Source organism: Cygnus atratus, chromosome 15, assembly GCF_013377495.2.
Source record: "Cygnus atratus isolate AKBS03 ecotype Queensland, Australia chromosome 15, CAtr_DNAZoo_HiC_assembly, whole genome shotgun sequence".
In the NCBI taxonomy this organism is placed as follows: Eukaryota; Metazoa; Chordata; class Aves; order Anseriformes; family Anatidae; genus Cygnus; species Cygnus atratus.
This window is the reverse complement of record NC_066376.1, coordinates 2872140-2895577: the sequence shown is the minus strand read 5'-3', so window position 1 is coordinate 2895577 and position 23438 is coordinate 2872140. Positions and strand designations below refer to the sequence as shown.

Genomic DNA, 23438 nt, shown 5'->3' with positions numbered 1-23438 from the left:
GAGAAAGGTGCAAATCGGCTGCCCTGCTGGCACGGGGCGGATTGGCCCTGCGGAGGGGCCGTTCCGCGGGCGAGCGGACAGCCCCACTCGTACAAAGAGGGCTGGGATGCACAGAGCCACTCGGGGCTGTGCACGGGGAGAGCGGAGGATAAGCAAGTTTTGACAGCCAGGGTGTTTGGGGTGAATTGGCAGACCAGGGTGAGCAGTCCGGTGAGGTCTTTAATACTTTGGAGTTGAGCGAGGTAGATACGGTACAGCCAAAACATCTCGGTGAAGAGCTCAGAAAGACTTGGTGGGTGACTTTTGGCTAGAGGCTTTGTCATGGTGAGCCCTCGGGCAGAAAACCAAAGCCCGTGCCTTCTGAGTGCAGAAACTGTGCTGGCCGGAGCTGTGGTCCAGAGCTGTCCTCCGAGGAAGGTAGCAGGGGAAGGCGATACCTCACTACCCGGTGCAGATGGAAGAATAGCTATGAGGAAAGAGGGAGGGAAGATTAGGAGCTGAGGCAGCCTTGAAAACACCAGCGGCATGCTGGTGGGTGCAAATGAATGGGAGGGTGATTGCAGCAGGTGAGGAAGGTCTCATTAAGGAGGATTTAATGAGATTAAGGAGGACTTAATGAGATGGTAAAAGCCTGTGTGAAAGCTACTAGTTCCTTTGCATTTCCTCTGGTGAAACCTTCCTGGTGAGTAAGATTTTTAAGTGTCCCATTCTTGAGTTTGGGGAATGGACTTGTTAGATAAGGCTAAACAAAAGACATTGCACGGAGGTCTGAGAGCAGAACCTCTTCCAGAACTTGTTGAAGTTAGGCAGGAAACAATATGACAACTTAGAGGATCAATATTGTTAAAAAGCTTTTCTGTGAAGGAGAGGCATTGGTAATAAACAGTGTTAGTAAATTAATAGGTAATAAACAGCCTTAGCAGGGTCTTTCCATCTTTTCTTGGTGTAGCGGCAGTGTGAGGATCTCACCCCGTGCAGGAGTTAACCTGCTATTGCTGACCCAGGGTCAGCCCTGTTCAGCACCAAGCTGGGAAGGGAACAGGGTGTCTCTGCTGGCTGCACTTTGGTCCTTCCCTGCACATCTCCTGGTTTCTGCTTAGCTGCACAGGGCAGAGCTGGACACCAAACCTTTCTTTACTCTGTACATCTGTGTATGTGAGGCACAGGATCTCTTCTTCTGTACTGAATTCTGCTTTAATGAGCAAGCCTGCTGTACACTGACCCATGATTAATTTGAACCCTTCCTTTATTTTCACAAACGTGATGTGTGCTTGCTCCCTCCCTGCAGAGGAGCTGTAGCGTAGCCCAGTAGTACAGTGAATGGCAAGTCACACCAGAACCCAGTGAGTTGGACAGAGAGGAATGGAATGTTTGGCACTGTGTAGCCGGTCAATTTTCCTAAAATGACATTGCTTCATTGTTCAGTTCAACGGCTTTTGTCTAATGGAGAATCGAAGGGCAAACCGCATTTGTAAACAAGAGGCGATTGGGTGTTATGCAGACTTTGTAGGACAGAACTGTACACAATGACAGCAAAGAGAATATGCGAATGAAGAGAAAGATGCTACTGCTGTTCTTGTTTCAGGGCAGCATTTGTTCAAATTCTTGCCTTTTCATCCAGCTTGAGACATTTTTCTGTGCAGTGACCTGTTGAACACTGGCTATTCCAACAAGCCTCTCGTGTCTTTGTTTGAAGGCTGATAGGAGATAACCTCGTGCCCATGCTGAAGGCTGATGCAGCAGATCTCTGTTAATCATTTCAGACTGACCCGGAACTGAGAGCACTGCTAGAAACAGAAAAACAAACTAAACTCAGTGACTTTTTTCAGCCAAAGCTTCATGACTCAGGAGGAATGTGACTGTAACAAAAAGAGTTGGTGCCTATTTCCTGCAGACAGCCAAGCCACAGTTAGGCAGTAATACTTGATAAAACAAAAAGAATGCTGTCTACCTACATAGCCCTTCACATAGATAAGATGTGTACTCTGCTCTGGGGCCTTTTTTAAGGTACTTTGGTTCCCAGAAGTGGGGGATACTATTTTCCAGATCACTATCAAGTGTGGGAAAGAAATCATAAAATTACTCTTCCTTCCCTTGATTCAGAAATGTATTTATAGGTGCTCAGAGTTCTGCCTCACTAGCTGGCTAATATCCAAGCTGGCATCTTCTGGAAACCAGATGCAATCATTCCCGAGGCAGGGACGGGAGGTGGTGGCCTCCAGGCTGTGCTTGGTGTGATGGTGCCTGTGCACTGCAGAACATCCCAGCAGGCTCAGAACAGGCGCGTAGGGCGGAAGATGTCTTCAGGATGCCTTGTAGGACTAACTGCTGGGAGAGACAAAACATGTTCACAGGGCTGTGCTAGGATCAAATCAAAATGTTTCTCCAGCGTGCCAAGCTAAATAATTCTTACCATCACGTAGATTGGTAGAGGAGTATAATATCCACTTTTATTTAAAACAAACAAACACCACTCAGACACACAAAAAACACCACCACAACCTGGCAGAGCAGTGATGGATGAAGCTTAGGAGACTGGATGATAGTAGCATTTGTCTTTTCTCAGGTGATACATGCAGGCTGTCATCCAGACAAGCATGGGATGGGCACCGCCCCTCACCTTGGCTGGACTAGGCGTGGATTATTTTTTTTTTTTAACGTTTCTTCCTGCAAGGGTTGCATCTGGATTTAGAAAAGCAAATCTCTCTGAGCCACTATATTCACACCCTGCAGTTTTTCAGAATTCTTTAGATGGTTGCTAATTGGATCATTGTAAACGAAATAAAATCCAGGTGCTCATTTTGGAGGAACTATTTGTAAACTCTTGGATAGCATATTGTAAAATTAACAAATCCCTCTCCGTTGGGACTTGAGATTTAAATATACATTCCTCTGATCAGAAAAAAGAGAGGCAGGAAAGAAATTGATTTGCTCTAAGAAAACAAAGGCGGCAGCCTTAGGAAAAGCATCAGAAGACAATCTTTTTAGTTCCTGGTTCTGTGGTTTGCTTAGGCAATGTCAGGAATTTGGGGCAGCATGAATCAAGTAGTCAGCAAATTCTGGGTGTCCCCAGGGTATTGAAAAATGCTTCTGGGGAAGGCTGCTATTTGCATTATGGGTCATTGCTTCAATATGTGTTGTTTCTAGCTGTTCTGCCTTAAACTGCTCTGCCGTGCCAGCCTGTAGTGAAATCCTGTGATGAAGACTGATGCTAAGAGAAATCTTTGCTGCTCTGAAGAGGCTAACAAAAAGCTCAAATGCTCCTTCTCCCCCAAAATACAAAACAAAACAAAAATGAACATACAAAGATCAGCGAACCTGAATGAACGGTGGAAACACCAGCATGTAAACAGAAAAATGCAGACTGGAAATGGTGGGGATGGCAAAGAGGTACAAGGCCCATTTTCTTATGCTTAGCAGTGTAAGTCAGAGACACTCCAGAAACACAGAATCACTGCAGCGCTGTGTCTCTGAGGGCACAAACAAGCTTACGGTCTCCCTGCTCACATATTTCAGACAGATGTCTTTGCTCTGTGAGAATGCTACAAGTGGAGAGCTCTGCACCTGGCAGCTGCTCCGTGGCTCCAGGTTAAATTGCTCTCCTGCGCAGCTTTGACTGCTGGAAGTGGAAAAGGAGACAACTGATGAAGTGTTAGAATGCAAGAAGCAAATATTGTGAGCGATGGGGAAGCACTGGTGTGCGAATACTTGAAGTGGAAAATACAGCTCATAATGGTAGAAACTGTTTCAAAATATTAAACCATAAGTTGTTGTTTTTCAGGTGCATTTGGTGAGAAGTCCCAGCAACTGTGCCTTTTCTTCCTCTTTCATGGTATGTACGTATCTGTTCAGGTGCTCCAGGCCTTGCTCATATGCACCCTGTATGTTGCAGTCCAGGAATAAATAAGTATAATTCATTTGTGAGAAAAGCTGTGATGAAAAGTACCTGATTTGTACCTTTACTCTAAATGCTAAAATTCTGATCCGTATGTAATAAAGTGCTGTTGATCTTGGGCACACTGACAAGCACAGCTTAAAACAGCTTCTAGCCACGGAGCTAGGGGGAAAAGGATCAGAAAAGGAAAAAGGGTTGGTGCTTGAGTATTTACTTGGAGGGGAGGGAGGAAGAAGGGACAGATGGACAACCCTGGCAAGAGCCTTATCCTCCTGAATTTATGCAGGATGACTCTAAAGTTTGTCAAAGGAGTGAAAGTACACATAGCTTTTGTCATGGATGCTGTCCTGTGATAAACCTGGGCTTTTAAAGAGTGACTAAACCCATCCTCTTGCTGCAAGTAATGTAAAACGCACCTTTATTCAGTTTAACCCAAGCGTGTTATGCGGGGGGCCTTGGCAGGACTCTGGACAAATAGTGTATGCTTTGGACAGTGTTTACAAGCGAATCGAGGGACCACTTTTTGCTGTTGTTGTTTTTGACTTTACAGAACATCTTCGTTCTCCACAAACACTGCTAGATCAGCTAGCAAAGGCTGTGAATGGTGAAGCCCCTCCATTTTGCTGGTGGAGCCCACAGCAGCACAGCCAGCCGCCCCTCTGGGAGGGAAACCTGGCGCCATGCAGACGGACATCTGCCTGCTTATACCTCTGCGAGGGGGCTCTCGCAACCCGGGCGGGGGCCGCCGCCCACCTCCTGTGGTATTTAAAAGGAGAGGGAACGATAAAACGCAGATTTGGTAATGGGAACCCCAAAACACCCCCCGTCAGCATCGCGGGGCCAAGATGGCGGCGGCGGGGCTCCCCTCAGCCGCGGCGCGAGGCCTTGGCGGGAAAGGCGGCGGGGGATGGGGGGGGGGGGGGGTGAGGGCGTCGCCTCGCGCCCGCCCCTCGCGCTCCCCCCCTCTCCCGCCCCCCCCCGCGCGGCGCCGCCATCTTGCGAGCGGCACAACCGGAGGGGCCGAGCTCTGCCGCTGCCTCCGCCTCTCCCCGACCCCTCCGGCCGGGCCGCTTCTCCCGGGGCCGGGGGGCCGGAGCCGGCAGGTAAGGCATTCACCGAAGGGGCCTCTCCAGCCCGCTCAGCCTCGCTTCAGCCGGCTGCGTGAGGTCAGGGTGCCCCCTTCCACAGCGCCCCCCCCCCCCCTTTCGTCACACAGGGTCCGCCGCCTGAGGAAGGGACTGCGAGGGCCTCGCCTCAGGGGGCTCTGAGGGACGGAGTCCCCCTCTGGGGCGGCCCCTTTTCCCCTCTCCAGGGCAGCCGGGGACTCCTCGCTCCCTCAGGTGAAAGGGGAGCAGCGGGGGTGCCCCCAGGCCCCCTGAGGGAGGGGAGGGGATCCTCAGGTGCAGGAGGGGCTGGGGGTGCCCCCCAGGAGCAGCTGGGGGACACAGGGAGGTGTGGGGCTGAACGGGCGACCCTCTTGCCATTTAGCCCAGGGGGACCCAGCCCTATTTCTGGGGCTGGGGTAAATTGCATCCCCTCGTGGGAAATGGGGTGGGGGGGTCTGGTCTGCCCCCAGCCCATGGGGATCACAGGAGCGGTGCTGTGGTGGTCCCAGGCAGTTATCGCTGCCTCCGTGGCTGTTTGTGCGCGCACACTGATTTTGTGGAGGTGTAAAAGCCTGTGGAGGTGAAGCAGGTGGGAATAGGGCTCGTGGTCATCCAGTCCTGTAATTGTTTCTGTCATCACGTGTTTGCGTAGCTGTGTGCAGCCCGAAAGAAAAGGTAGGAATTCGTGGGCAGTGCCTGCATTGTGATGCGCGCGTTCTCTTCCAGTCGATGCTGGCATGGAAGACCTGCCCGCCTCAAGCCAGAGAGGTTTGTGGTCCCACGTGCAGTTGTGGATTCGTGTCTTCACACACCTAATAAAGTTTTTGTGAGCGTGCTGTCATCCCAGTACCCTTCTAAAGTTTGATATATCAGTGTTACTCTACAGACAGGACTTCTCCCTGCCTCACACACTGTGTAGCCCACTTGTTGCTGCTGAAGTACATCCACAAGGAAACTCCTTGGCCTATGGTTATGAGAAAAATCATCTTCAGTGTTGCTTGTGGATGTCAGCATCATATTGTGGAGTAGAATACATCCTGAATGATGAACAGGAAACAACTCTTGTCTTTCAGCACATTCCTTAATTCCCCTCATTTTCCTAATCCATGCAGAAAGGAGGTAACATAACTGGAAAAAAATCGTCATAAAAAAACACCATGTAAATATTTCCACTACTATTTGAAAGCTGTTTTTACATTGTTCCCATCTGATCATACAGGAAGGGTACTTCCAGGTGATGTTCCAAAACCTAAAAGCATTTCTAGTACATGCCCACTTTGTTGGATTTAAGATGTCTTTAACGCCATTATGAATGTTTGGCAGGCCACCTGGGAGCTGTGGAGATTAAGTGTGGAGCGGAACGAAGGAAGAAACATGAGCTAGGAAATGGAAATTGATTTTTATTTTCCCTTAAATTGTGGGGAGCCTAGTTTGGGTGGGGTGTAGGTAAGCTTTGGATTGGACGTCTGTAACCACTGCCTTTTAGGATTTGGGTGTTGGTTTATTTATTTATTTCTTTTTCTTTTCCCAAATGTCTGAAAGTACAGGCAGAAAGGGATAGGGTTTTCCTTTAATGGTATAGGATATGGGCTTGTGGTATACCAGGGTAAAGGGTGTATAGATAGATACACACACACACACACAAGGTAAGGGTGTACCGGGAAGCCATGTATAGGGATCCCACTGGGTTCTGCTGGAGGCAGCAACTGGGCATTCAAATTCCGTTGCTGAGGTTGTCCCCGTTTGTGTTCTTTCTGCACGTTTGGGAAGTTTTGACGAAGGGCAGGTGTTCGTTCACAGCAGCTGAGCATAGCACGGCCTCTTCGTGAAGGGGTTGGCGTTAGGAAGTTCCCGACTTAACCCTGGCTCCTGACGGAGGATGAATGGGGTACGCTGCTGGGACTAGGCCAAACCAAGCAAGAGTACTCCAGGTTGCAAAGGTGGGCTGGGGTAGTTTTTTAATAGAGCTAGCCAGCTGTGCCCCTAAGTATGAAAACTTTTTTTTAGATGCTGTTTGGGAGCACTTGATAGTCGATAAGCCTTCAGTTTTTTGGAACAGCTACGGGTGGCTTGAAGAATTAGGTTTCTCCACAGGGAGAGGTTTGCCAGGGCAGTTACTGATTTATCTGAACTCCCATTTACTTTGTTTTGAATTACACAGCTCCTATTTGATATTTTCAGCCCCCTACTTAGTGCTAAAATGCTATACAAATGAACTGTTTGTACACAAGTGAGGTGCTGTAGCTTAGGACTTCTTTGGCTGCTGGTAAACATGATTGTTTCTTGTATTTGAACGAAATGTTCTGTTAGAATAAATAAAAATGTTATATTAGAATAGGGCATGAAAATGTGATGTTTCAAAAAAGAATAAAAAGTGTGAAGATGGAATCCCATCAGTTAGTGGTGTTTACCTTTATTTTGGTGGAAAATGTATAGATTTCCTCTTGATGTTCTTCTCCTGTCTTCACAGGAGAAATATTAGTATCAAAGAATGACAACAGCTGCTTCTTCAAGTGGATGCCTTGTGCAAGAGGTCATTATTTACAGCTACCAGCTTTATTGAGCTCTTCCTTACATTTCATCCTTATTTGTAAGTTTATAATTTATTGAAAAGAGGTGGAAAGATGCACAGCTATGGAAATAGACTCCTCTAGTCCGTTTAGCAGAGAGCTAGGACCTAAGGGCTCTCTTGGCTCAGTTCTGCCTCTGACTGGCTTTGTGATTTTGAAAGTCAGCATTGCTCAGTGCTAGAAAGTGTACTGGAAAAGAGAATCCGTGCTGCTAGATGATTGCCTGAGGAAAGCATCTAATAAGCAAATAAATAAATAGCCAACTGTTAAGATGTTGTCTAGGGGAGATCCTTTGGAGACCTGTACTGAAGCATTTTGCTGGTGGGTGTGTAAAGCCTGGGGACAGGAGAAGGAAGGAAGAGGGGCACAAGTCCGTTCTTTGTGCCACATTATTGGTGTGCTGAGCTAGATCTGTAAACATTGTAGCTTGTGGGTCACAGACCGTTACAAGGATATCTTCGTGGTGCTGTTAAAATGTTGGTAAATAGTAAGAATGATGGAGAATACAGGATTATGGGAAATCCTTCGCTGTCTAAACAGAGAGAATTTGTTCATTTTTGATTTTTAAAGCTGTGGCTTTACCAGGCCTTTGCTCTCTTCCAGTCTTCTAGGAGCGGGAAGACAACTTAGGTTTGATGTTTTGTGTGCCATCAACTGAAATTGGGGCCAACATGAATATAACGAAGGGAGGACTGGTGCTGTTTTCAGCTAATTCCAATTCATCATGCATGGAACTATCGAAGAGGATTGCGGAGTAAGTAAAATCTGCCTCCAGGGCAGCTTCGGATCTTGGTGCCATTGTAATGGGACTTCTTTTAGTGAAGACTGGTTTCCCTGTTTTATGGTAGTTACACGGGAAAGCTATCGCAGCTGGGATGAACATCTGGTGTACGGTATTGCACAGCCTATTTCAACAGGTCGATAACAAAGAAAGTGACTTGTGATTAAGGTGTTCAGTGACGGGTTGTGATTGTCTGTAGTATGTTTTTGAGAGTGCGGGAAAACTAATGTTTGGGTAGTGTCAAATACTCGTGGCACGAGTTTTCAGCATGTTCTCAGCCTCCTTGTAACAGTTTTTGTAGGAGCAAAGCCAGATCTGTCCTCACTGTATGTTTTAGCTGGGGACATTTGATTAGCTTTAAATACATGAATAGCTTCAGAAGAGCTTGCATGACTTAAGTAATTTTTTTCCTTGCTCTTGTAACAGTGTTAGGATGCACAGTGCAGAAGTACTGTGTGCTGTGGGGTTCTTCCTGAGGCTTACGCACCCAAAGTTAGATACAGAAAGGCATCATGCCTCGGAATGATTTGGGCATGTGTACCTCTTATATTTTTTCTACTTTTTTTTTTTAGTGGTAATGGGCTGTGCTAATATTGAAATGGAATAAACGCAGCAGACACTAAGATTTCCTATTCCCTCCAGACTGACATTGATCTATGGAAAAGGATGCTTTTAAAGTGGACTCTTAAGCATTGTGAATGTTTGTTGTCATCTGTCTACATAGATACAGAGAGAGTGCAACATGTGTAATGCGTGTAAATATATATACACGTGAGAAATTGATACATAATTTAATAAGCAATATTTTTTATTCCTTTGGTTGTCCTTTGGAGCTTGACGTAAAAATGAATTTAGCTTAACCTCCGGTGCAGCTGTGTTAAGAGATTCCCACCATAGTAACTGGTTTTCGTGTTTGGGGTTTTCTTTTCCCGTTTTTCTCCTCAAATATGGCATTTCCAGTAACTATCACAACTGCTTTAATGGTTTTGCTCTTTAATGGGCTTCTCATTCATTTAGCCCTTCATTTTCACTTACTGACTTCTGGTTTTAATTTTTCTTCTCCTGCAGGCGATTAGGGGTCGAGATGGGGAAGGTTCAGGTTTATCAAGAGCCAAACAGAGGTGAGCATTTCATGGGCAAAACTGGAAACTTAACCTAACTACAGTCTGCCTTTATCACTGCCCCTTTCTTGATTCCGTTGCATCTTGCTCCTGCACATCTTACCTATTTCTCTTGACAGAAACACGGGTGCAGATCCAGGAGTCTGTGAGAGGGAAGGATGTATTCATCATCCAGACAGTTTCGAAGTGAGTAGTTGTTGAGAAGCACCGTACTAGTGTTTTGATGTGGACTGTCCATAGGAATGCTTCTGTTCTAACTTTTCTTTGCATATTATGTATGTGACACAGTATAATAAGCTTAGATTAATTACAGAGGCTTCTCTTTGTGTGCTTTTTTTTTGTTTTGATACATGCACAAAGAAGACTTCAGTGTAAGCTAACTTCTATTTTCATTTTCAACGAAAACGTCAATGAAACTTTCCCCATGGTTTCTGTGTTCTTTCGCTAAGTGCATTCTTTTGCTCATGACATTCTCTTTAAATTCCTCCCTTTTCAGCTACCATGGCTCCAGCACCATCAGAAAGCTCTAAATGTAGGAGGAGCATTTCCTAGGCAATGTGTCCTGTGATTCAGAAAAAAAGTTTTGTTGTTTTTGTGAAAAGAACTTTAAAAATGCTAAGACTTTTTTTGATTTCTAATGGCACCGGAAATAGTAGGTCTTATAGTTGATGACTGGTTCTCATCCATAGATACCCTCTTAGTCTTCTCGTTTAGATCAGAAAATAGATGGCAGTTAGTAAATATTTAGCCTGCTGTTGGCTTGAACAAAAGAGAAGTATGTTGTAAATCTGATTTTTTTAAAGGTTATCGATACTGAAAAATACATCTGTTTTGCTTTGTGAGCAATAGAAATAGATGTTGGAGATAAAATTATGGTGTAGTTTGTCGCAGCAACATGCTGTATTACCAAAAGCCTGAAAATGGAGTATGCTGAAAAGTGCTGAATTGACCAAAAAAAGTGAAAATAATAATGAAATGTAATTCTAGTAAAGAATTAAAATGCTGGGTACAGGGCGCTTACATCCCTAGGTGTGCAGCTGGATTTGCAATGAAGATCTCTCTCACTCTAATACAGTGAAGTAATGGATGTAGATATTGTGTTGAATTCAGCTGCAGGATTTTTATGCATGAATACAGAACTAGACGCTTCTCATTCCAGGGATGTGAATACTACGATCATGGAACTCCTGATCATGGTGTACGCTTGTAAAACATCCTGTGCCAAAAGCATTATTGGAGTGATTCCTTACTTCCCATACAGCAAGCAGTGCAAGATGAGAAAAAGGGGCTCCATTGTCTCTAAATTACTGGCTTCAATGATGTGCAAGGCTGGTAAGAATGCAGGTTGTTACGAAATAATGAAGGAAATGGGGGATCCCACGGGCAGCGCTCAGATCCAAAGAGGTCTGCGCACAAGGTGGGACTTTGTTGAAGAACTTTGCAGTTATTTTTAGTAAGTTTAAAATATGCATAGAATATAACTAGAGATATTTCTAGATGGTGAGTTCATTTAAAAATAAATAAATCTCGCAACATCCATTTTACATTGCATCCTACTGTACTGGCAAGATGAGTCTGCTGCTTTGGGCTGTGCTATCCCTCCCTCATAATGCTGTTCTTGGCCTTTCTAACATTTTTGAGCAGTTGTACTTTGTCATTTCTAGTCTGTCTGTCTTACCTGTTGAATACTTTGTTTGTCCTTTATATTTGAGTTGAGGTGGGAGAATGCATTTATTCATTTTCAGCCATTAAGACACTTTATTTCCTGCTTCTTTCCTTTTGCTTTCTTTCCCTGGGAAGAATTGGCAGTTACGATGAACACTGCGATCTGGGTCTTATTGTGAGAGAAGAAATGTGGCAACGATTAGAATTTGGGCCCCTTTCTGAGGAGTTCAGAACTCCAGTGTTTGCTGTGTTAGGGTCCCACTAGGTGGTAGAGGACCATTTATCTTGGTCGTGGTTCCACGTTGTCGGGTGTAAACGGAGAAGGAGCATACCTGCCTCAGTGTGGCACTACCGATTCAGTTATGTGGAGTGTTGTGAGGTGCTTGTTGAAGACACAGCAGCACTTGGGAAGCAGGATAACCCTTGTGTATTTAAAAGGCACATAGTTACTAGGATTACTGAAAGCATGTGGCATAATATTCTTGTTTTAATGTAGCTTAGAAAATTTGTTCTGAACAAACTTATTAAACTTATTAGAAATAAAGCGTGTCTGTTATTGCTTGCTTTTCTTGATGTGCTTCTTCATGCGTCTTTTTTTTTTAAGGACTAACTCATCTCATTACCATGGATTTACATCAGAAGGAGATACAGGGCTTCTTCAATATTCCAGTTGATAACTTGAGAGCATCTCCATTTTTACTACAGTACATCCAAGAAGAGGTGAGGAAGGCCTACTTTTACACTGTTTTAATTATTTTTTGTCATGTCTCAAGGCTTGTGAAACAAATTCCTGTGAGAAGATTAACAATTCAAACAGAATTTTAAAGTGGGGGAGGGTCGTGTTGGGGCAAGAAGTGGTGTGGTTGGTTCTTTTCCTTCCCAGAGAGGCCTGATTTTCCTTTTCATGAAGAACTGGCATTTTATTTTCCATGTAAGGATGCTGTTCTGCCATCTTATACATATTCTCCTAATTAATACGTGCATATAAAAGAGCATTTTTCTATTCTGAATATCCTCTTCCTTTCCTGTTTCCAATTTCCTTGCTATTTACAGGATGGAATGCTGGTGTAGGTGTAATTTATATAGCATTATGAAAATATTTTGTAGGCTGACTTGTAAACGATGAGAGCCTATCCATCCTAATCTGAAAATAAGAACAGATGACTTCTGTTGTGGGGAAATCTCCACCTGCTGTTTGTTCAGCATGTCTTGACTTGAGGGAGCTTAACTTCTGATGTTCTGTGCAGCCATTTCTCCATCTTTGAAATGGATATTACTTTTATAAAGTGCTTTGAGAAGTGCTACTGGTAGATTCATGTGGACAAATTGTGCAGTTGGTAATTGTAGGTGTAAGATGTGGATTATGTCTGCCTAATCATCATTTGGAAGAAAGCAAATTTTTTCCTCCTGGTGAGAAGAAAATGTATAGTTTGCTCTTACTTTTGAACTCTTTTTTTTTTTTTGTAAAGAAAAACTGAACTCTTTTTTTTTTTGTGCATTTTTTTTGTAAAGAGAGATAAGTGCCTTAGTTTGAAAAAAGAAGGAGAAAAAAAGGATTTTTTATGATACTTCTAAAATCTTGTTGGGGAATCAGTTACCATTTGAATGTATCTTTACAATTGGTTTGGTAATTTGTCTGCCTAACAAAGAGGAAGATGATAGAACAAAATTCCTGGCTCTGGCTTTGCCACAGTCATACATCTTGTGCACCAAGACAGAAGTATTGCATGTTGTAATCAATACGTAAGTTTTTTTTTTTTTTAAAAAAAGTGGAAAACCAGATGTGTAGACTGAAGACAAGTTGTGCCTTTGTATGTTACTTGAACCTGTGGACTAAGGTAGGTAACAAGGTCATATTCCTAGTTTAGTCTTTAAGCACATCTTGATACCCAAAGTCTTAGTGTTCTACGAAGAATTGCTGCAGCTTTGAGTCTGGTACTCCTGGTGCTTTCTAACAAATGAATGCTCACAGAGCTCTGCTGACGTACGCGTAGAGAGGACTTAAAAGATCCTTCCAGTTTTTAATTTCTTCATTCCTCTGCTTGTTCATGAGATGATTTACTAAAACAAAAGCTGGCAGAACCTACCTGATCACACGGGATCTATGCTGGCAAGTACTTCACTAGCCAAGTGATGTGTAGTATCCCTTTTGTGAAAGATTCATCCCGTGCTGCTCCGGAAGAATTTAGTATTCATCTCAGGCTCCCGGTGACAGCAGCTTGCTGCAAATCCTGCACTGCGAATGCCAAAGCATGAAAAATGTTTGAAGGGGGAGTTGTGATGGGATATGTTGAATAGCATGAAATAGAGTCCGGCTTGATAAGAACGGAGGCCACTTACAAAGCGTTTAGCTGGAAGTTGAGAGGATGAGGCCGTACAGTCGTTCCCTGTCAGAAAATTATGTGTAGGTGTGAAGGGAGTTATTTGATGTTCTGGGATGAAGTCAGTCCAATCAGTGAAACTCATTTGTATACGGATAAGTTGGTGGTTTTCCTTTGTATGCCTAGCAAATGTTTATAATTAGTGTCTTCTATCTTCCTTATGTGTACATGTTAAGCTCAGAGTGACTCGTTAATCTCAGAGTGACATAGCTCTTTGTTACTAGGAGCTGTTGATGTCTTGCTGTCTCTTGGATGACATTTCTGGCTTTCTGACTTCATTTCGAACAAATTTGATAATTTGGCAGGGGAAAAATGAGGCAATGATGTCTGAACAAGATCAAAGCCTTTATTATGTCAAATGACAGGCCCTGCCTTGTCCATACCTTCCATCATGTTAATCTTCATAGCCTGTTGTTTAAGCATTTGTAAAGGACAGAACATGCTGAATTCCCAGTATTGTAGGTGGAGTTGGTAGCACTGCGGATTATTAATGCTGCCTAACTCGTCCTCTGAAAAGCTCTCATTTTCAATTGGTTAGGCCCGTGCCAAAATTCAGAACTTAAATCAGCATGGGAAAAAATTCTTTCAGATACAATGCTTTTGGAAACACTCAGCAACTATGGTGTGTTTGAGGATGAGGCTGTGGAATAACTTACCTTGCTTGTAGTTGGAAAAAACAAGTATTTCTGTGTTTTGGAGCTGCTGTTTGACATCTGGCAGCAAGATTGTGAGCTCCGTGTCAGGGTCCTGTCCCTCCAAATTCATCAGGTGACAGCTCTAACAGATCAATTCTCAGATCTTTAGCTAAGAGGCTTCGGGCCCACAATACTGGGGTTTCCCGTGGATTGGATGTGCTCTGCAGGACTTGCTATGGCAGCTGCGAGTGGCTCTGCGTTATTGTTACGACAACTGCTGCAAGACCAGACAGGTTCTGTGTGTGCTGCGCTCTGGCACAGATTGTCTCAGGGCAGCGCAGTGAGGGAAAACGCTGAGTTCGCAAGGAAGGGGCTGCAGTGAGATACTGAAGTGAGCCCAGGCTGCTGGTGGAAGGCCTGGAAGTGCCAGCAGTGGAGTGACAGCCCGTGGCTCCTGTATGGGTGCAGTGAATGTAGAATTTTTATTCCTTTTAATGGTCCCTATAAGGAGTCATATGATGTGGTGGAGAGGCCTGTCTTTTTTTTTTGTTGTTGTTGTTTTACTCTGAAAAACGACCCCGAAATGAGGAAATGGATTAAATGCTGCGTTTTCAAGTGATTCAAGCCTGCTGTGTGCATGCACAAGACAATTTAAGTCAAACAGGAAACTTTAGTTTTGATGGTTTCCTGTTTTTAATACTTGCCTGTGTAGCCCATACGTCCTTCTAAGGCAGTTACTTTTGTGTGATCTGTATATAACGTGGTGTTTGTGAAAGGTACAACTTTAAGCTAAAACCTGAATTTGCTTAACATCTGGATTTACGGAGATGTGAACTCTCAGTATGTACCATGGATTCTTGAGATTGCTTTCTTACGTTAGGTACAATATTAAATGCTTAAAATTCTTTTAGCAAAATGAAGTTCTGATTCTTACTGAGTTGAAATTTGTCTGAAGATATGAAGTAGACATTGCTATCTGTTATTTACTACAGATACCAGACTACAGGAATGCTGTAATTGTGGCCAAATCACCTGCGTCTGCAAAGAGGTGGGTACGATCTGCTCTCTTGTGTTAGAGCAGGAAATCTCTATCCTGATTTTGTTCTTAGGGTCAAGTGAAGGACAGATATTCAACGACTAAAAGATGCAGCCTGCAACCCCCTGCCACTTACACTTTCAGATGTGCAGTTTTTACATCGTCACAAAATCATAATAAATCTAAGCAGAGGTTAAAAAAACAAATAAGCTGATGTGGTAAATCAGTGCAGCGCTTATGATAAAGAAGCTACTTAATCATGTGATATAATACTCGTGTACATTTACGTTATGAATTTCCTACTGTGAATGATGAAAAATCGCTAGAAGTGGTACACCACTAATCCAAAGTAATTGCTTAGCAAACAGCTTAGAACGTGGTTGATCAGATCCTAAATGCGGATGACTTACTGTCTAGCACGGTGGAACAGGGTTTGATGATTGAGACTGTTTTCCTTGTGAAGTTCTTGTTGGCCAAACAATTGTTCTTAATTCCTGTAGCTTTTTGGTTCACTATACCCAATCTATAGAATTATACCACTCTGAGAAGGTGGTAAAGAGTTGGATGATGATTTCAGAGGTAATTTATTCGCTGTGGTGACAAACTAATAAATTGCTGAGAGGTTACCTAGTCTTTGATGCCGAGGAGTCATGATATTCTTTGTAAAAACAAACAAACATTGTTTTATATAGTAAATCAAAAATGCTTTACTTTGTAGAAGTACAGTGAGGGGAACAACTTGTCATCTTTGTTTCGCAATGGTGGTACTTATGTGGTTTTTTTCTCTTTTGGCCAATTACTTTACATTTGCTTGTCTTTGTCTCCTTTATTTGGTGTCAGTATTGCCTCTTGGGTGTAGGCAGGCATTTGCTGAAGCATTCTCATGCTCGTCAAGTAACTGTGTATGCCAGCAAATGACCTCACTTAAGTTGCACATGTGTAGGAAAGGAGACTTTTGCAGGAGAGGATCCCAGAGCTGTGTTTGTACAGCTTCTTCACGTGTGCATGTGAGCATTTCAGAGTAGTCTGAGGGAGGCGCATTGTGTTTGGACAAGGGTGGTTGAACTCTTCAGCCTAATTAAGGACAACGCTTCACAGGTGAATACTTGTGAAGGAGAACTTATTCTTGATGGAGCTTCTGAGCTTATTGGAAAATGAATAAATCATTTAACTGTTGTTTTGAACTTTATTCAATGTAATATTGCATATTTAAATCATTATTGTAGTTTCACTGATACGATTATGCCTTCTAAGTCATAACTCTTAAATATGCATGGAATCATAATTTATCTGTATTTAACCTCTTGAAAAAAAATAACTGTATGACAACCGCAGGGCAGAAGATTCTCCATTTTTAATTAACTGAGCATCACAATGAGCAAATCACTCGGTGGAGTTGTTTGGATAGTGAAACAAGGCTTAAGGTTAAAGGAGGTGATTCAGGCCACAGGTCCTAGATACTAAGGTTAGAACAAAGTGACGTGCTGGTCTCCCTTTGACCACGAGGAGAGCAGGTCGCTGTTGTAGGCTAGATACTGAGCTCCAGGGTGTGCAAGGTAAGGTAGGGTGAACGTCACTGCTGCATTTTACTTGCTGCTTGTCGTGTCTGGGTTACGAGTGCTGTCTGTGAATTTCCCATTTTCCTGACTCTGTTTTCCACACTCATCCAGCCAACCTTAAACTTCATTACATAAATTCCTAACTTCAGTCAAATAAATGCTGCATGGTGAAGGAACTTTTTGTAAGTTTGTAGGAATGTGAGCTGTTTAAATTTCAAGAGTAGTTTGTCAGGCAAAATGATTTTGATTTCTTTTCTGTAGGATATCCAAGGTTACGTGTCAGAAGGTCTGGGATATTGTCTTACTTAGTCCACGTCTTGCTAAAAATAAATAGATGAATATTTGTTTTCTGTTTTCATTTGAATATTTTTTTCCTATTTAATTAAATGTAGGCAACCCAGACATCTAGGCTGTTCTTGGTGACTGTTAGATGAGACCAGCTAAAGCATGGGATCTCAAGAATGCTGAAAGCCAGGAAATGTTTTTTGACCGCTGGGCAAAACAGAAGGGAATAATCAGATTTGTGTGACTTTGCGGCATTTGTCCTGATGCTTGCAAGGCCAGTGTGGATGCTTTCAGGGTTATTTTGACTCTCACAGGCCTGGTGGAAACAAGATGCTGTGGGATAGGTGATTTCTTCTAGGTATTTTCCTACAATTTTAGGGTCGGTCTGTTTTTCCTCTGAAATTTTAGAAATGAAGTGGAAACGGATTAGCAATGTATGTATCTAAATTCTTTTAATATGTGTATATATATATGTATCTGTTTTTTAACCCTTTCTCTGCAGGGCACAGTCATTTGCTGAGCGCTTACGGTTGGGAATTGCTGTCATTCACGGGGAAGCTCAAGATGCTGAGTCTGACATGGTGGACGGTCGACACTCACCACCTACAGCCAAAAACGTAGCTGCTATTCATCCCAGTTTAGAGATACCCAGTAAGTAAGTTTGTGTGTGAGAGTGTTCACCTATTGCTTTTTGTGGTTTTGGGAGACGGGTGACACTGATGGCACCGTCAAAGAGGAGCGATTCTTTATAAGAACATGAGGAAGGGGAAAGGTTACTATTTGCTGCGTTTTGTCCATGGTTTTAGTGCTAGGCTGGACGTGAGATCTGTGCCCTGTGTGGGAGGAGCTGTGCCACCACAGTTAGTCAGAAGAGCCTGTGGCAGAGAGGCCACACTCTTTTGCCAGTAGGTTTTAATGTTTGAGTTTTGTTCTGGGACACAGAGCTAATGAGCTGAGTTGAGCTGGGTTCGTGTGGAGCCGGATCAATGTCATAAGCCTTGACAAGGGAACCTTGCTGAACGTGGGTGTGACCTGTAGCTGTGCCAGCAAAACTTCATCGCATGAAAACCTAGCTTGGGTTTCAGTAGGCTGATTGAACTGGTTGTGCCTGCATGCCACTCTATGCATGTAGTTAATACTTCTTCAGTAAGCTTAAAAAAAAAAAGGTATTAAAATCTTGCTGCTTTTCCCAGCAACACTGTAATAGTTGGAATAGTTGTCACCTCGCTTCTCGCTAACACTGTGGTGACCCATGCAAAGCTGACATTTCCACACTTGAAGTAAATTGTATAAACCTTCCTTTTTTTTTTCTACCTCTATAAAAAAAAATTGCCATTGATCAGTGCTGATTCCCAAGGAAAAACCACCCATCACAGTTGTTGGCGATGTAGGAGGAAGAATAGCTATCATCGTGGTAAGTAACATTCCGTAGCTTTTGATAAATTATACTAAATATGCTGAAGTTCCAAAAATCGAGTATATTTTTGCTATGTCAGCAGCTGAACTTTAATGGTGGGCTTTTGGTACTGTGCTTTTTATACCGTGAGGCAGTAGTCTGCACATTTACTGAAGCTGATGGTGTGAACTACGGAGTGATGTTACTGTAGGTTTGGACGCTCTGTTTTTCCACCCTAATGCTCGCCATCTAGCTCAGGTGTCAGAAGAACAGCATCAACAAAGATGTCCATTTTGCATTGGACGTAAACTGTTACATTTGAAAAAGATTAGATGTCATTCTGGGTGCACTGCGTTCGTTATCCGTAGGTGGCTTAAGACTACACGTTGGTCTGAGAACGTGTTGAACCTTCACTGACTGGAGAATGCCGTCTTGTTTTGACAGGACGACATCATAGATGACGTTGACAGCTTTCTTGCTGCAGCAGAGACCCTCAAGGAGAGGGGGGCTTACAAGATCTTTGTAATGGCCACGCATGGCCTGCTCTCTTCAGATGCTCCCAGGCTGATAGAGGAATCTGCAATCGACGAAGTAAGCGTGAATTCTGAATGGCTAGTCGGATGGTCTAGTTGGTTTGTTTATTTTTTAAACAAGCATTTTTCTCCTGATGATTCTTAAAATATACTGGCGTTAAGAATTTAGGTGGGATGTTGCTGGGTTTAGGCTTTCTTACCGTTGAATTGTACACTAGAATATTAGCACGTATGCATCCTTAACCTACAGCAGTGCAGAACCAGGGAGGGCTGGGAGATGACAGACTGCTGGTATAAGCAGACTTTTCCCTTCAGTGTGGGGGATGTTTTTGTACCTTCCTCTGACCTTAGGGGTCAGAATGAAAGGAGGGAAGGATATTGCCATCAGTATCCCTGGATACACAGTATAGCAATGCATAGCTCTTCCTAAGATTTGGATCCTGACAGTGATGTAAAATCTTGTTCTGTTATCAGCAAGGGTGGCTTCCTGGGGACTGGAGGACAGACATTCCCTTTCGCAGTTCTGATATGGGAGGTGGAAAGCGTGAAGCTGTTATGACTTTCTCTATTTTTTTCTTTCTGTAGGTGGTGGTTACAAACACGATTCCACATGAAATACAAAAACTCCAGTGCCCTAAAATCAAGACTGTGGATATCAGCATGATTCTCTCAGAAGCCATTCGCAGGATCCATAACGGGGAGTCCATGTCGTACCTTTTCAGAAATATAGGACTGGATGATTAATGCATTTTAGTCTAAAGAAACACCCGGGCCAAACTGGAAGCGAACGGATAATGAGCTGTGAAGCATCATGCTTATCTTAATACTTCTATTGAGCCACTTTTTGTTTTCTCTTGGTTTAAGTATCAAGGTAGAACAGTTTCTAAGAGCTATTTTTTCTTTGCAGATTTTTTTGGGGGGGAGGGATGGGGGGAGGACGAGTAAACATTTTACAAAAAACTGTTCTAGTTGCTTTTAGGTTAGTTGCACTATATACATAGTGGGGGGAGAAAAAAGAAACACAAAACACTTGAGGCAAGAATTTGGCTTCTAAATTAAGCATTCCTTTTCCAAAGCTGCTTGCTACAAGTGCTTTAAAAGATAATAAAATGAAGTGACTGTATAATATTTGCATTTTAAAAGCCAAAAAGGTTGTACTGTTGTATGCAGTTAAGTGATTTTGTAGGAGTGCTTTTATAGAAAAGCATATGAAATATGCACCTGTATTTATTTTCTGCGACAAAGAATAAAGATTTGTTTTGTGTGAGCTTTCTAAAAATGTTTATACAGTAGTCACTCGTCTTCTAAAGTGTCCCCCCTTAAAAACGATTTGCAGATCCTATGGTATTGAAAGAAATCAAGAGGTGAATTGATTCTTTTATGCTAATGTGCTACTTGGGAGCGTAAACAGGATTCGGGCTTCTCGGCAGCGAGGAAGATAACATCTGTTTTGCTTGTTGCTGTGCTGTAACACCTGCAGACAAGGAGAGGCTGCTTTTCCTTAATACCCTACTACTCATCGTCGCATTTCAACCTGTCTTTCTGCTGAGCAGTCTTGTAAGATGCAAAATGCACACAACCTTTTACCAGCCATCTGGTTTCTGGGGACTGTCACAAAGGTGTTGATAAGATTTGGTGTAATTTGGCAGGTTCAGTACACCTGCAGCGTGCTGCTTTGCTTCAGGCTGTGTGGAAGGCAACTGAACCTGTGGCTGGATGGCAGGGGACAGCAGGGACCTGGGAGAATTTGGGAATTGTTTTTTTTATGGAGGGGGACAACGTGTGGAATTGGGAGGGTATCACGCAGGGGGTTTGCGAAGCCTGGTTTTATGGCCTGTGATTTCTGCTTGTGGAAGCGTTTGTTTACCTGAAGGATGGGGCTTCTCTGGGGATGATTTGGGGTTTTGATTAGCAGGGAGAGGTGGTGGCTGCTCTGTAAGGACGGAGGTTCCAGCTGACAAGACCAGCTCATCACAGGTTTTTCAGAGGTTTGTACTCTGGACCAGATTTATTGGATGCATTTAAAAAACAAACAAAAAAACTGCCATAGTGTGGAGTTTAAATTGTTCAGGGTTCTCCCAGGCTTCCCCGGGCGCCTGCATGGGATGGCCTACCCTGAGCTTCTCGGAGGCTGAACTTCCTGGCTTATGGTGGATTAGTGAGCGTTTTTAGGGGGTTGGTGTCGTCTGTTGGCACAGCACCTGGCACAGCGGAGGCCTGGGCTGTGACTGGAAATCCTCTCTATATTACTAAAAGATCTATGGTGCTTGTCGGTACATTCAGCGAGTGAGATGAAGATTTTTATTAGAGCAACTGTTCATCTCTGACCAGATAACACTATTTTCATTCTTTATTCGGTGAGCTTATTTTTCATCAGAGCATTGTTTAATTTTTTACGTTCTCTCTCTCTGAAAAGTCAAAATGCAAGGCTGCGCCTGGTTATACTTTAGTTACGGTAGGTTACTGAACAGTTCCGCGGTGTTAGTAGATACACCAGGCTGACACATTAACACTTGTATGCACGTTGAAAGTGTTAATTCAGGCTGAATTCCAGTTGAGCAGTGAGGGAGGACTTTAATCCTTCCTACAAGTGTGCAAACCCGCAGGTGTGTCCATCGGTGGTGGTTTCAGAGAGAAATACCTCGATCCATCTCAGTGGTGTGCACGTTAATTGGTGTGTGTTTTCTTAATGAATCCTTGTGATACGTACTTGGAGAGTTGATGAGTGAGCCAAGCATCTGATGCAGAAAACAGCATGAATACTGAATACAGGAAAACTTTAACCTCGAATGTTTCACGCTGCTTGTTTCAAGCTGGCTTCTGGAGACTGGCTTCATCCCTGCGAGCATTTCTGCTGGTCGGCCCTGGCTGGCTGGCTGAGGCTCCACAACTCCGGTGCTCGATCATCGATTTAGCACGTCAGCCCCCCCACCTTGGGCTAATTTAGCGCAGTAAAATTGTATCGATTAGGATTAAAGAATTTGGAACTATCGTGGTCATAAAACGGGATTGCTGGGCCTTTGGCTTTTCTAGTGGGGTGGTTGGAATGGAGCAAAGCGCGTGTGACTTCACTCGTGTTTTTATGGACTCTTCCAGTACAGCGTGGTCCTGCAGGGTTACCCAATCTCTGTGTGCTTTTCTCAGAGGCAAAAATGCCGGATCACCAGAAATGCAAGCTATTCTTAGAGGTGTTTCTCTGGGATCCTTCAAGAGAACATGAAAAAAACCTGCTTTTTGTACAGTAATTGACTAGTCAGGAGATAATGCAAATTCTTTCCAGATCGGTAGTATCTGCAAGAAAAACATTGGGGTTTGGTTTACAGCTTGTAAAGGGCAATGTTAAACATTTATGCTAAGGTAATTTGTAAAACTGCAAACAATTTCTATTAAACTAAAAAAAATCATAAAATGTATAGCACTTGTCCTAAAGTTGATCTTCTGACTGTACTGAACAAAATGCCTGAACTCAGTCTCGAACTTACTGTTTTTTCAGCTTCCTTTACTAACGAGGCACAGGTTATGCAGTGCCTGTGTGCCTGCTGGAACTTTTGATCAAGTCTTAACCACGAAAAGAGAAACGGCTGCTAAGACTTTAAATTCCTACAGGTTTCATGAAAATAATTGGCTAGAGGGGTAAGAAGCTGTGATAGTTTCTTGTCCAGCAATGTCTCGATACCAAGCACTTTTGCAAAAGGGCTGCTGAAAGCCCTCAGAAACTGCACCAGAGAAGTGCATTAAATGCCCAAGTAGGCGCAGCCTGCAGCTTCCTTAAGATCAATGCAGAAACAGGAGGAAAAAAAAAAAAAGGCAAATTGAGGCCCCTGCACTGAGCGATGGCCTGCAAACGCCTTTGGAAGTGTTGGGAGCGAAGCTCCCAGTGCTGCCTGGATTAATGATAAATTCCCCCAAGCAGCTAACGAGTTACTGATTCAGTGATCGCCTGGGGGAGGCCTTTGCCAAGGATGAAGAAGGCAGCAGAGGAGGGATGGAGGGCAATTCCACTGCCGGATCCTTCGCCCCCTCGCAGCAGTTCAGCGTTGCTGATCTTGTCGTCATAGTGGTTTATTTTTCCTTAAACGTTGCAGTGGGAATATGGGTAAGTGTTCTTGTTCAGTTTCTGCTTTCTCCTTTAACCATTTGAAGTACGAATGCTCTTCTTAAAATTATTTTTAAGGGCTGGCTTTTCTGCGTGGCATCTTCTGAAAGCCTCTTCTTATTTTCCAGTTGTAGTTTGCATTTGTTGTGTGTTTTGCGTATTGTGCTGCGTTTGCTCGTGGCCAAGGCTGGGCCCCACAAAGCCACTGTCTGCTCGGGATGGAGGCAGGTCGGGCGCATCCTCCCCGCTGCCCTCTCGCGGGTGCCTCCTTTGCTGTTTGTGGCTCCAGGTGTTTGGGGTGCAGCTGCCACTTTGTGTAATTACACTTGAGCTGCCGAGTTCCCATTAATTATCCAGTCTCCTGTCTCTTGGCTTCTCG

The 23438-nt window shown here is 43.6% G+C and overlaps 1 protein-coding gene across 3 annotated transcripts; it reads left to right on the top strand.

Annotated features, from left to right (window-relative positions):
- The first annotated feature begins 4810 nt into the window (after window positions 1–4810).
- PRPSAP2 (phosphoribosyl pyrophosphate synthetase associated protein 2) lies at window positions 4811–20242 on the top strand. 3 transcript variants are annotated; one of them, XM_050713811.1, is made up of 13 exons: window positions 4882–4998; window positions 5728–5769; window positions 7472–7591; window positions 8175–8325; window positions 9421–9473; window positions 9593–9659; window positions 10633–10805; window positions 11743–11858; window positions 15147–15202; window positions 17537–17685; window positions 18378–18448; window positions 18875–19021; window positions 19549–20242. In XM_050713811.1, exons 4-13 carry the CDS (start codon window positions 8207–8209, stop codon window positions 19705–19707), a joined length of 1110 nt encoding a protein of 369 aa, XP_050569768.1. In that variant the 5' UTR covers window positions 4882–4998; window positions 5728–5769; window positions 7472–7591; window positions 8175–8206; the 3' UTR covers window positions 19708–20242. The 3 variants fall into 3 exon arrangements, with proteins under 3 accessions (XP_035419273.1, XP_050569768.1, XP_035419275.1); XM_035563382.2 differs by lacking the exon at window positions 5728–5769 and adding an exon at window positions 5112–5235; XM_035563380.1 differs by lacking the exon at window positions 5728–5769 and having other exon boundaries at window positions 4811–4998.
- The last annotated feature ends 3196 nt before the right edge of the window (window positions 20243–23438 follow it).